Source organism: Python bivittatus, unplaced genomic scaffold, assembly GCF_059951505.1.
Source record: "Python bivittatus isolate LINGU-HERP-01145 unplaced genomic scaffold, Pbiv_v1 ctg000020_np1212, whole genome shotgun sequence".
Lineage (NCBI taxonomy): Eukaryota > Metazoa > Chordata > Lepidosauria > Squamata > Pythonidae > Python > Python bivittatus.
The window spans coordinates 69051570-69065789 of record NW_028277030.1 but is presented as its reverse complement, the minus strand read 5'-3'; the positions used below and the strand labels follow the sequence as shown (position 1 = coordinate 69065789).

General features: G+C 40.7%; 1 protein-coding gene across 1 annotated transcript in view; it reads right to left on the bottom strand.

Annotated features, from left to right (window-relative positions):
• ARG1 (arginase 1) overlaps nucleotides 1-14220 on the bottom strand; it is a 101994-nt gene that overhangs the window by 28495 nt on the left and 59279 nt on the right. The window contains 2 exon segments of the mRNA XM_088140830.1: nucleotides 3580-3791; nucleotides 4869-4962. Coding sequence (XP_087996956.1) covers nucleotides 3580-3678 — 99 coding nt within the window. The 5' untranslated portion in view covers nucleotides 3679-3791; nucleotides 4869-4962.

Below are 14220 nucleotides of genomic sequence, written 5' to 3'. Positions count from 1 at the left end.
TTCCTGGCACTTCATTCTCCCTTTTCTTCTACAGCGCATGCACAGATGTGTGCAGTAGTAACTTGATGGGCTTCTGTCCCCAACCTGGCACCCTGCAATGCAGCACTGGGCCACTACCATTCCCATCATTTGGCATCCCCATATCATGGCACACCTGCTTGCAGCAGCTCTGGAGGGCAGCCAAGCCAGAGGAGTCAACCAATCACTTTGCTTATCACTTGCTGCACCCACAAAATCAGGACAGCACCATTTGACTTTGAATCAGAACAGATGCAAGAGAGCCATGACAGGAATCAACAATAAGGCAACACATTTAAAGCTGGTGTTGTTTTCTGCCAACTCAAGGGTGGGTGGGTGGGTGGATGGATGGATGGATGGATGGCACTTTAATTTATTAATTGGGAAGGGTCCAGTGCTAACGCCTGATATGAGCCCTGCTCCATATTTCACCACATCTTTTGACCGAAATCAGTTGGGAACTCATAGCACGTGAACAAGTGTACAGATGACTGTGTAGCTGTTTATGATCATATACTGCATACTCATTTGTGTGCAAGCAGGTGTGTAACTCACCCAATCCATTGTCTGGCTTGGCATGGGAGTCTCAGGCTGCAGTCTTTGCCTTTCCCAACTTCAGAACATCTGAATCTCCCCCAAACCTTTTGTTCTAAAGCTGCTCTTTACCAGTTGACTACAACTACTTTGCTTTTACTTGCTGGACTAAAACCCTGCCCTTTTCTTACCCTCCTACTGTTTCTTGGCACATGTCTCCTGAGCAGAATATCTCAGCACCCAACCTGGCAGGCTGCTGTGAGGTACATTCTCTGCTAGGCTGGACTGACATTCATTTTCAGCAATCAAACCAACACACAGGGCAGCCTCAAGCTTACACCAACACTATGCGGGATAGCCGATGATTCCCAGCAGCAAAAGATGTCATGCAAATTGAGCTACAGATACTCCAGCTGGCTCTGCCTGCGCATTCCGTCACCTCGACGCCTATTCAAGGTTACGAACAACTGCAGAGCTGAGGTTCAGTCGCCACTGTGAAGATATTAATTAAGAAAGGGGTGGTGAGGAAAAGCAGCTCACAACCCAGCCAGCTACCACTAAGCCAAAGTCTGAAAGCAGAACCACCTGACAGAACAGGAAAGACGCTGGGGCAAATTGGTAGGTGGTCCTTCTTGGTCTGAGGCTTCTGCCTGACATTCTCAAATATTGGATATCGATTGGCACTCAGGATGACATTTCAGACCAAGGGTGAATCTGGGGAAGCATTGGCCACCTCGTAGGAGGCATCATCTGAAGGTGGCCATTTTTTCTATGTTTACAGTAGAAGGAAAATTGTTCACTTTCCTAAACTGTCCTCAAGAATGAGGTCAACAACAGTAAGGAAACAGCTCTGTTTTGTCAGCTTGAATAAAGACCCAGCTTTTGAACAATGATGGCCAGTGATCAGGAGCCATTTTGCCATTCATATTAACAGGATGATATATCTCTTAAAAGCTATCAACAATTTAAAAAACAAAACAAAACACTTCTATTCTTTCCTCTGAGTACACAGACCCAGTTGGAGAAGACTTCTGAGAATACCATGGACAGCCAAGAAAACAAACTGATGGATCATCAAACAAATCAACCCAAAGTTCTCACTCAAGGTACAAATGACCAGGCTCAAATTATCCTATGTCGGACACATTACACGAAGACTTTGCCCTCTGGAAAAAGCTCTAATATTGGAAAAGATGGAAGGAAAGAGGAGAGGATGACCAGCAGCAAGGTGGATGGACTTGATTACAGCAGCAATGCATGTACTTTTAGAAGACCTGAAGGGTCAGATTGGAGACAGATTGTCATGGAGAAAATCTAACTATGTGACAATAGAGTCGACAATGACCTGATGGCACATAATCAATCAACCCATATGCAGAAAAGACCAATCTACATATTCACAAGGGTCCAAAAATTCATCTTAGGACTTTCAAGCCAGAAGTATATTTTTCTGTTCTAGTTGTTCCCCTAAGCTGCTTAGCCTTTACAACAAAATTGGTACCATGTAGCAGTCAGCATTTCTGAGTTATGGGGCAACATCTACTTTGGCCTACATGACATACAAAACTTACCTGTTACAAGTATTCTATGTACAAAATTCAAAATGTAATATTAAAGAAAAGAACTTTCCATTTTCTAAACAGGGAAAATAGTATTTTTTCATGTAGAATTATGGACAATTTTTACAGTAAACTATAATATATGTTGCTGTAATAAAATGAGATTGAGCATGAAACTGAGCAAACTCAGGGAGGCAGTGAAGGACAGGAAGGCCTGGCACAATATGGTTCATGGGGTCACGAAGAGTCGGACACGACTTAACGACTAAACAACAACAAATAAAATGAGATAGAGCCACCAAGATACTATTGCATCAGGGGCTGGATCCAGCCGACAGGCTGCTAGTTGAACCACAGCTTTTCTAAGGAACCAAATGCTGGGACAGATTTATACACTGATGCCCATATGCTATGAATCTTCAGTTCCTAGCCAAAAGGCTGGAAGCAGTGTTGCTGCCATCACAGAACTATTGAACATATAACCATATATTGCAAAAAACAAGAACAAAAAAAATGCATTGTAAAACTCACAGGCTAAATGGTACTTAACAGAAGTATGCATGAAAAAGAAAATGTGTTTCATTCAGACACTGTAGGCTCAGAGTTTGGGCAGGATCAGGTCTGAGTAGATCACAATGTGGCCAAATCAAACCTCTTGATTGTTCTGGGTTTCAGCCAAGTCAAATTTCAGCCAAGTCTTGTGGGATGAGCAAGACAAGTCTGGTGTCTCTGTCTCTTCTGTGCGCCAGTCCACACATCAGTCATCCCAGGGCCTTCCTTCCCCTTCTTTTCACTGCCAGGCCTGGGCTTGAGCTCAAGTACCGAATAACCCACTGGCCCAACTGCCCCTTCCCGATTATCTAAAGACCTCCTTTCCCTTTGCTGTTCCTGCTATGTTTGAATCCAAGCATGGTGTAACCCAACCATGCTATGTCCACCGCCCCTTCCTTCAACTGTCCCAGTGCCTACCTTCCTCTGACCTTCCCTTAACTGCTGCTACACATGACTGCCAGCTTTGCCTCTGGAACATAAACAGGCATGTGCTGGGCCCAAGTCTAGAGCATGTATATTTTGGCTTGGGCACAGACTAGGTGAACATGGCCGTTCCAAGGATAGAACAGAATGTATGGAACATTTTCTACTTTCTTGGTACTTTATTAAGGCTACAGAAATCACTAGATGGCAGCAAAAAGATACAGAAACTCTTTTTGCTGCCATCTATTGGTCATCTGAATCTTTGCAGCCCAGATATGGTAGCCTTACCCTTTTTTAACTTTTTTCTTTAAAGAAATATTTTATTGCTTTTGATTTTTTATTAAATGTGTATGTTGCCTGACTCCCAATGACTCTGGGCAGCTCACAACAATCAAAACAAGGAAATTACAATAAAACCAATTAAAAGGAGAGGAAAAAATGGCAAGAACAGCAGACCAGATGGAATGAAACAAGGGCTCTCACTCTTTCTCACCAAGGGCCTGGTGAAGAGCCAGGTCTTCCCGGCTCTTCTAAGCAGCAGCAGGGCGGGGGCCATCGGATCTTGGGAGACCTCATTCCAGAGGGCAGGCATTGCTATAGAAAAGGTGCGCTTCTGCAACCCCGCTGTTTAACTGAAGGAACCCGGAGCATGCCAACCCTACAAGATCAAATTATCCAGGTAGATACTATGGGAGACAGGCAGTCCTGCAAGTAACATAAAAGAAAAACAGTAGTCAAATGCAATAACATTTGGTACTAGCAATGCAAAAGAGATCAGAGAATAACTGAGGAGGAGGAGGAAAAAGATAGAGGGAAGGGGAAGTGAGGATTATCCCAAGTATAATCTCCAGTAGATCATATATCAATGTTGGGTCAGCTGCTACAAGTCCTTGATGGAATGGAGACTAAAATGGATGAGTCTACTCACTCTGTCTTTTTGACACCTGATTTTTTTTCTGTTTCTGCCACTATTTTTTTTCTCTCTCATTCACTGTTTCTAACACCCTTTTCTGTCTTTCCCAGAAGGAGAGAGAGAAGCTTCACTAATGATCTTGACTGAGCACTTGCAGATGGATTTTGACATGAGGACAAAAGCCAAATTAAATTAGGCAGAGAGCATCATACGGTGCTGCAGCAGCAGGATGCCCATTTTGGACTAAGAGACTGCATGACAAAAATAAAGCTGTAATTTACAGCACATGCATGCATGGAGACAACTGAGCTTTTCATCCTACACACCCACACGCATGAAATCTCAGCAAAATCCTCCAAATCAGAGGATGGAAATGACGCACTTCAGGAAGCTGCAGTAAAAAAACAATGGTGAGGAATGCTGTAAGGAAGCACTCGGAGAGACTCTGGGATCCAACGTTCATTTTTCACATACTGTTCAGTGTAATATGATTGTAAACAAGATAATGAAGGTGAAAACCGAAAATAATAATTGGGCTGTGAAAGATTAAAACAAGAAACATTATTTGTAAGATTAAAGAAGAATTGGTTAAATTAACTGAAAATTAACCATGCCTCAATTCTGAGTTGGGCAGTTTTATTCCTCCTCAGTGTATATTTGATGCATACTCAAGTATGTGTTTGTCCCTCTGTGTATACTAGCAGCCATTTTTTGGCAGTTTAATATTCTCTACAGTATCTTGCCTTGCTAACTTTACTGATAGTAAATATTAATTCCATTCTTAAATAAATCTGCAGCATTTAGGCATTCTATAAACTGACAGTAAAATGAAGGAGATTCCCTTCTTACATTTTCTCTCTCCACATTACCTCTTCCAGCAGGTTGTATTTTCAGACTCAGCATGAAATCAGGAAAGCTTCTTTAAAACATGAAAGTCTGCCAACACTGCCATGTAATTTCTTTCTGTAATGAGATTTTACCATACCTAATTAGCAGAAAGCAATGGGTGAGAATGTTTTGAACAGTCCAAAGCTGAATATTAACTGAAAAGCAGAGGTTTTCCAGCAAGGGCTTCAATGAAGTGCCCACAAAAATAAATGCTGGTTAGCTATTCCCCCACCCCCACCCCCACCAATCTCATGAACATTTGTATATGTATATACAAAGTAGACTGCCAGTTGTTTTATTTCATGAAAACCAGGAATGTTAATTAAGTCACAATCCAGAGATGGATAGAGTTTCCCCCTTTGTCTGAAGAATATTATCTCTTTCAGTATGATGCAAAAGTTGAACAATCACTATGCGTTCAGGTTAGTTGCAGCTGTGATTTAAATTCATTTTGTGTAAAACTCCTTGATGTGGTTTCTTGAGTAGCATCCAAGATTCTTAATGATGTTCCTGTCATCTCATTTCAAACATAGGTTCTCTTTTTACCCTAATAATAGCAAATAATTCACAGAGGAATTGAATTATGTATTTTGATCTGACCAGTTTAACTTTTTCTTCTCCAAGGGTTCTGGCTCTGTTGAGGTTGGACCTGCCAAATGAGAAATCTCAAATGTAACTGTTGGTTTTCAAAAGAGGGATGAGGAATTTGATCTTGTTGTTTTCTCAACGTCCTATTTTTCATATTCCCAGCCATAAATTACTTGCAGCCTGTCTCTGCATCTATTTGCTAATTCAGCAGGAAAAATAGCTGATACACCTTTCTCTTAAGAGACACAGTTTTCTATACACATTCCCTGTCTTAACAGTTTTGGTAAGCTATAGTGTTCTAGTAAAATATGTTTAAGTGTGTGCTTTTTTTTTTTTTTTCTGATACAAGCATTTTTATCTGCAGGTTAATTTTGTGAATGAATTTAGCATACTTCCATGTGGTATAATTATTACTCCATTTCTATCACTCACCCACCCCAATCCTTCACCAATCAGTTTGAAGTTGACCCCGATCATCTTCCTTTCTATACTTGGGCATGTGTCCAGGAAGGCAAAGAGGTATAAATGGTGAAAGAGTAAGATGTCATCATATGCATGCCAAGATTTACATACCTGCATCAGAGACTGGGCATGAGAATGTAATGGCTTCATTTATATTATGATATCATCACATTGGACACAAAAGAGAAAAGGATGACCAGCAGGAAGGTGGATAGACTCAGTTACAATAGTGATCAATGCACCATTGGAAGAGCTGAAGAACCAGGCTGGGAACAGATCGTTATGGAAAAAATCTATGAGGTTGTTAAGAATTGACAATGATTTGCTGACATGTAATCATCATCATAATCAATCATCACAGTTTACTGAGGATGCCACTGTTTCTGCCAGCTGTAAAATGCTGAAAATAGACAGGAGACCCCATGAGTCAATCAGTTTTCCCTCCAAATAATCAGTAGGAGAGTAAAAAAAAAAAAATCAGGACCCCAAAATAGGTTCCAGAAAACACTACTACAGCTCCTGGAGTAATAAAAATCTCTTCCCCATCCCCCCCCCCAATTGACAGCATGCACCCCACTCTAGGTTTTTGGAACACATGGAGTGCTTTTGCTAAGTATTTACAAAAATAGAATCAAACTGAACAGTTGCTGAGGGAGAAGCAACTCTGTCATGAAGGCATCATTCTTCCTATTTCTGTTCTGAAGCCTCTGCAATCTGGCCTAGTAGAAAGATCAGATGGAGGCATTTTTGCTTTTTGCTCTAACTCTAACCTCAGATACAGGTTGCAGGCTGAACTTCCCTGTGCCGGTTGGGATGGGTGGTGGTGGAAATAATGGCTCACTACAGCCCAAGGTCAGGATGGGGAGCGGGAATGAAACAAGGCTTTGGTGTATGCTGCTTATAGAAGCAGAGAAAATCAAGCTGAACAGTGGTGGTGCTGGTTTTTGCAAGGCTCATGAAACAGAATGCAAGCCAATCAGAAGGATTAAAATGGATTGGCTGATAAAGTCTGCTTGTACCACTAGGGTATGTCAAGTCTTTGTTTCACGCATTGTGAAACTGATTAGGAGGATTAACAGGAGTCCCCGATCTGGTGGCCCATATTCCTAGCATAGCTTTGTGACTGTAGGTTGCAGATGACTTTAATCAAATCCTTGCTTGCATCCCAGAACTGAGGTGTAGTGATGCCAGATCAAAGTCTAGGTATATATTTACCTACTTCATTTTAAGGTATCCTCTGCCTTTCTGTTGATTCCAACCCTTAAGAGGGCCTAAAACAATGAAAACAGACCACATAGCTGATGCAGTTAAAATCAAAACCATAGTTAAATCAATGTTGAATAAGTTATTAAACAATTACAATCACTTGGGTTTTTTAAAATAATTTTTTAGCTGAGCTTCTGCAGTGAGTGGGGGCAACTTCAAAGGGCTTCTCCTGCTGATCTGTTATCTTTAGTAACTGGGCAGGTTCAGAGCAGGAGAAAGAGTCCTGCAAATAATCAGACTCTAGGCATTTAGAGATTTAAAGGTCAAGGGCAGTGCCTTAAATTGTGCCCACTAGAAAACTGGATAAGAGTGTATTTTAGCCCAGGGAGTAGAAAGGCTCTAACCTGGAGGAATTACAGATGTCCATTTGCCCTAGCATTGCAAAAAGAGTTCCAGCTTTGTTCTGTTTCAGATGAACTAGCACACAGCCAAAACATCGATTCAGCCCTTGAAATCAGCAAAATATAAGATCACCAACAATAAGCTAACTGGGGATGCTTCCAAATAAGGCTTTGATTCCATAATTAGACCCGTCAGAATGAAAGATGTTTAAAAAGAGCCAGATTACATTTCCTCCCATTTCTTACTGCCCTGTGTTTTTCTGCCTCCTCTTTTTTATCCATAGAAATCAGTTAAGGACAGAAATATGAATTAGCTATGCAATGCTTTTGCTTGATAGCCGTATGATCTTCCTCTACAGAGGCAACCACAGTTACAAAAGTTGGAGTGGAGAATTTAGGCTTCTCAGGAGAACCTTTGACATTTATTTACTTATTTATTTATTGTATACCATCAGATTCAGAACAGACAAAAAATCAACACAAACGGTGCATAAATTCAATCTTCCATGATAAAAATGATACGTTAGTTATTAATAAAATACTTTGTTATATTTCATTGAAAATTAAATAACAGTGACCAAGGATCTTATGCTTATTTTAAAGTAGTGGTTAAACATTTTTACAAATAGCTTTTAAGCACTGTGTAACTGGAGTCTTTGAGCCTTTCCCCAGTTGCCCCTAACATGGCACAAACATTCCCCAACAAACATTTTTTTCCTAACACATCTTCATCTCATCCTCAGCCAATGAGTAAGACAAGCTTCAGTCTTCCTTAGCTGGACTGGTCTTAAAGTCCTCTTTTCCCCGACCACCCCCTTACCTTGACACCATCCAAAAGCGAATGTATAATGTACAAAGCTGTTAGACTTTGCAATCCATAAGCTTGTAACACACAATACAGCTGGCAACGACTGGGAAAAGGAGCAGGATGGGCTCTGTCAACCGGTATAGCAATTTTCATGCTGGCAAGTTTTCTGTCAGCTCAAGGAGGGGTGGAGAACACTTAATTCAGCAGAAAGAAAAAGCCCTTTAAATGAGTATACCCTCTTCATTCTTATCTTAGGCTTTATTGTTGCTATTTATTATTTATTAATAGTATTTGCTTATAGACCACGCCAATCCATATGGGCTCTATTTGTGTTAGCCCTGCGAGGTAGTCCAGACAAGAAGCACAACCAGGACTACCAGCTGTATGTTTACCATCAGGTTACATTAACAGAATTTTGCAAGACTGAAAGTATTTCCCCCTCCTTTCCTTTTACTCTCTGGAAAATAGGGAGGGTCCTTTCTGAAATGTTTTTCACACTCTCCCTCCTTCTGTGGGTTGAGATATCTTTTACACACCATTTGTTCAGTCCATGGCTCTCCCTCCTGTCTCCCAAGGTCATTCCCACATACCACTACATCACAGCAAACAAGAATTTCCAATACACAATAAATTAAATATAATCAGTGATCATCATCATCATCATCATCATCATCATCATCATCATCTGCCTGTGGACATTTGAATACAATAATGGGGTGAAAGCCCATTGTAACAGTTCAGTTTTGACTCGCTTTTAGAAAGCGCAGAGATTTGGCACCATCTATATTTTTGTGGGGGTGGGGGATGCCTTCGACTCAGTTTTTGACTCCTGCCGACTGTCTGGATAAGTCCCTGTCTTTCTTGGCAAGATTTTGGAAGTGGTTTGCCATTGCCTTCTTCTTCCCAGGGCTGACAGAGAGTGACTGGCCCAAGGTCACCCAGATGGCTTTGTGCCTAAGGCAGGACTAGAACATACAGTCTCCTGGTTTCTAGCCTGGTGCTTTAACTGCTACATGTAGTCTTTGGGTTATGACCACTCATTCAGTGACTGTTCAAAGTTACGATGGCACTGACAAGGGGACCTACAACCAGTCCACAAAGTTGCAGCTGTTGCAGCATTCTCGCAGTCACCTGATTGCAATCTGGGTGCTTGGCAACCAGCTCACAATTATAATGGTTGCAGCATCCCGTGATCTCATGATCGCCATTTGCCACCTTCCCTGCCAGTTTCTCACAGACAAAGTCAATGGGGAAGCTGGCAGGAGATCGTAAGTCACTCCCACTCCCTCCGCTTTTTCACCCATCCACCCAGCCGCCCATGCTCCATAGTGCCTACCCACAGCACCCACCCGCCCACCCACCCACCCGTGCTCCATAGTGCCTGCCCACAGCACCTTTCCACCTGCGGCACCCACGCACATGGCACTTACAGCTCTCACCCACTGGCTGCTTGCCTGGGACTCCTGCCTTTTCTCATGTTATGGTCACATGAGGTCCTCAGTTAACAACCTCCACGGTCCCGGGGTTATGATGGCAACCGGGACTGCTGGGATTGCTATCTCTAACAAACATGGTTACGTGACATCACATTTTACGACCACATCGCTTAGCAACAGAAATTCTGGTCCTAATAGCCATCATAACCCGAGGACTACTTGTGTACCAAACTGGCTCTCTTATAATTCATTGTTTATAACACATTGTTTTATTGTACGCCACCTACAGTCATGTACATGAGGTAAGTGGCTATATAAATTGTAATAATAATAATAATAATAATAATAATAATAATAATAATAATATAAAATAAAATAAAATAAAAGTCTGGGTAGTGGACATTGCAATACCTGGAGACAGCAGAAGAGAAGAGAATTCTGGTCCTAATAGCCATCAAATCAGAGAAAATCACAAAGACTGGCAAATAGAAATAGAAGAACCATGGCAAAAGAAAGCAAATCACTTGAACACCGTCAGCACTGACAAAATCACTATCAGTCAGTGCAAAAGGCAGCTTTACATGGAACAGCTTACATCATGCGACAATACGTTTAATGCCATTAAATAACAACATCTGCCCATCCCAGGTCCTTGGGAAGGACCCAATAGGTGGATAAAAATGCCAAATCCAGACTAAACATCTGGATGACTGTGTAACCAACCATAATAATTCCATAGAAGGAAGGCCACTCCTGAGGTCACTGGTGTGCATCCCATGGAGGAAACAAGGGAAAGAACCATAATTAATTCAAAGCAAGGGTACAGCTATTCTGTTTTTCCCTCTTCATTTACAATCTCTTTTGTATTTTATATGAAATAGTTCTTCATTTCACAATCTGGGTTTTGTTCTTTTGTGTTTTCTGACAGGAGAGATTTCAAAAACTGTCATTGGTAGGAACATTCTGTTTTTGAAACTATTGGTAACCTTAATTGCCCACAGCAGGACTGAAGAAATGTTTCCTTCAAAAGAACCAACATCTTGAAAGGTATATCCTCATTGATGTGAAGGATATCAACATGTTTTATCGCTCGCCGTGGAATTCAAGAAATAGGTTACAATGTGAACACAAATATCTATTCCATGTTGACTAACGCTGCATTTGAAATCATTATAAATGAAAAATACTCATGGGATTTTTGCAACATGTCATGTTTAATAAAATAAACAGGTAGAATAGCACAATAATAATAATTTAAACATTTTGAAATAGACAAAAACATAATCTAAATATGGGATGGTAGGGCAGAAACTTGAATTTGGATGAAATATCTGATACCTTTTACTGTGATTTTTATCTAGAATTTATCCTTGCTAACACATGGTAGGATTTTAGGGCCTATTGAGTGGTTCAGAGCCTCCATCCTTGGCAGCATCAAATTACCAGTTGCAGGGAGTGGTATACAGTAAGTGTCAGGAATCAGGACCTCACCCGAAGCACAGTGTGAGAACTGTATCAAGAACATAGTATAAGAGTTTTTGATGTTGGTTCTGACTCTTCCATAGCAAAGACTACTCACTGAGAGGAGATCAATGAGAAGTCTGCTTCTGCTAGGTGATTAACTTTGTTTATTTAGGAGAACGGTCCTTTTAAATTTTTTAAATTGTTTTCAATTGAAGCTTGTGGAAACACTAGATTAAATCCCTGGAGACTTCTTCAAAAATGAAATGCACCAGTAAAAGAAAAGAAGATGCAAATTTCCATGGCTTATACAGAGAGAGAAATGCAAATCCAGACATCCCCAATTTAAATCAGGGATAAGAAATCTGGTGACTCTTTTGACCCCTCGGCCTAATTTCAAATCCCCTATGAAAGGGATAATTCAATATTAGGAATTAAAACCAGACTACTCTCTGCAGTTGCTCCTGCAGCCTCTTGCCTGGGGGTGTGGGGAAAGAAATGGGTATAAGGAAGAAAACAAAGGGGGCAGGAGGGGGTAGACCATGAGTGTAGCATAAAAAATAAGCAGACAGAAACACAATGTTCAGAAAGCATTGTCACGTACGTCAGCTAATTTAACTGGATCAAGCCTCATTTTAGTCATAGCTAAGTGAGTGACAGGTGAAAATAAAAGTATGGTGTGGCATTGTGATTGTGAAGAAGATTGAGATTTCTGAACAGGTAAACATTTTGAAAGAATGAACAAATGAATGCTTAAAACAGTACAGAGATGCAGTGTAGATGGATGGAAATTTGTTTATTCCAATATCTGCAACTAAGTACAAACCGCATTTGCTCTTATCAAATATAACGATGGACAGACACACATTTAAACAATAATAAAAAGGGAATATACAAATTCACAGAGGAAAGGGCCTTGAAGTCTGTGTGACATCATCTGAATCACAGGCTGCCTCTTTTGTATCTATCAGATCATTATGTGAGAGAGAATGCTAGAGGGTCAGACAGTCCTTCACTCTTTGTACATTCTTACGAATACACATTATTATAGAAGATTTCTGATCATATAGATTTTTTCTACTTTTTATTTTTTGCCATCTCTCTGAATATTTGCTCCAGAATGTCTCCCACACCAGATCTGGGAGTACTGGAGACCTCAAGATTAAGAGAATTAATTCAGCTGGCAGATTTCATTCCATTAATCAGTGGGTATATTTGAAATTCACCTTACGTTCTATCTTGCTGTGATTTTTAAATGATATGTTTTTTTAAAAATTCTTCATAATTTATGAGAAAGACTTATGTGGAGTAGAAAAACAAATTTGAGACTAATGCAAGAGCAAATTTTCTTTTGCGTATACAGGATACCTCAAAGGAAGTTGAATAAGCTTCAGATACAATAGCTTTTTACTGGAGATGTAATTCAGGAGTTGGAACATTAACTCATAGGGTCTGGTCCAGACTCATTACCGTATCACTACATTTTGGGCTGAAATCTAGATGCTTGACAATGTAGAATCATAGTAACCATACTGAGTTAACAATCCATATGATTTGCTTAACTATATGTCCAATATTTGTTACCTATTGACTTTTTGCAGAAAGAATATGGCCAAAATAATTATTATACAACAACACTGGAGGGTTAAAATAAGATAAAGACTGGACAAATATCTATTTTTCAGATTAGGATTGCTAATCTGGATTGCTGACGTGTTATTTTTTAACATTTGAATGGTCTTTAGGCCATTCCTCTTATCTGAGTTAGCATAACACCTAAACAGATCTAACTATTGACAGTTAAGTGACACCAACTAGGTGACAGTCCTAAACATCACCATTTTGCTAATCAAGACATGTCCGTGGTTACTGCAAATCATTCCTAGTACTTCCAGGGTGATACAGAAAGGAAACATTCACACGTCCCACAGGAGGCTTATCCTGTGCTGACAGTGATCAGAAACAAAATTCAATAGCTTCTACTCAGCAGGTCGCCTGATGCCCAGCTGTTGCACCTGCTTTCTCTTTTGCCAATAGACAACAGCAACAAGCGCAACAAGAATAAAAACACCTCCAGTGTTGGGAGAGGAAGCAATCCCATATGCTACTGAGGGGTAAAAGCATCTTCAGCAGCTTTTGTTGTGTTGTGTGATTATGTAAGAGTAAGGCAAACAGAATTAGCAGATGATTTTTGTGGACCCTGAACGTGGTGCCTGGTTCTGTTCAGCACCCTCCTGATGGTGCTGCTGCTGCTTCAGGACCACCAACATGCGTAGCAGAGCAGTTGCCATTTCTTTCCACTGTTGCTTATCTGTCCCAGGAACATTGAGCTGGCTGTGATCCATTCCACAGCAGCCACCATGCTAGATTCCCAACAGGAAATGCCAAAGAGGGCACGAGTGGGAAAGACAGCCCCTGCCCCCGCAATAGCTCTCTGTCAAGAAGACCCAGAGAGAGGGTTGGTGATGGACCTTCTGAACTCTTGGGCCTTGGCAGAAAACCCAGCCAGGCCAACCTCTGAAGCTGGCTCTCTCAAAGACCTGGTCCCGGTGGAAGCAGCATAGGAAAAAAATAATAATAAGCAAGGAAAAAAGAGGAATTCAGATCTTTCTCATCTGCAAAATACTGTGAAATACTGTTGACAGGAGGATCAGAAAAAGCATATGCCTAATTAATGGATGAATTTCAGTGTCTCCAGGCCACTTAATTATGTTAATTTTCAAAAGGATGGGACAAGTATACGATAAATGGATCCTGCCCTCAAGTTAAGGAGCATAGGGAACGTGGGAAGAGATAGAGAATCCATTAATAAAAGGGCAGAGCTCCAGATAATTCTCTTCTATTTCAATCCAATCTCCCACTTCATAGGCTTCAAAAAAGAATAGCAAGAAAGCCTGGAATGAAAGATAAGAGTTTTTCCTATAACATTAGCACTGAATTGGTATAATGGGCTATATAATGAAAACAAACA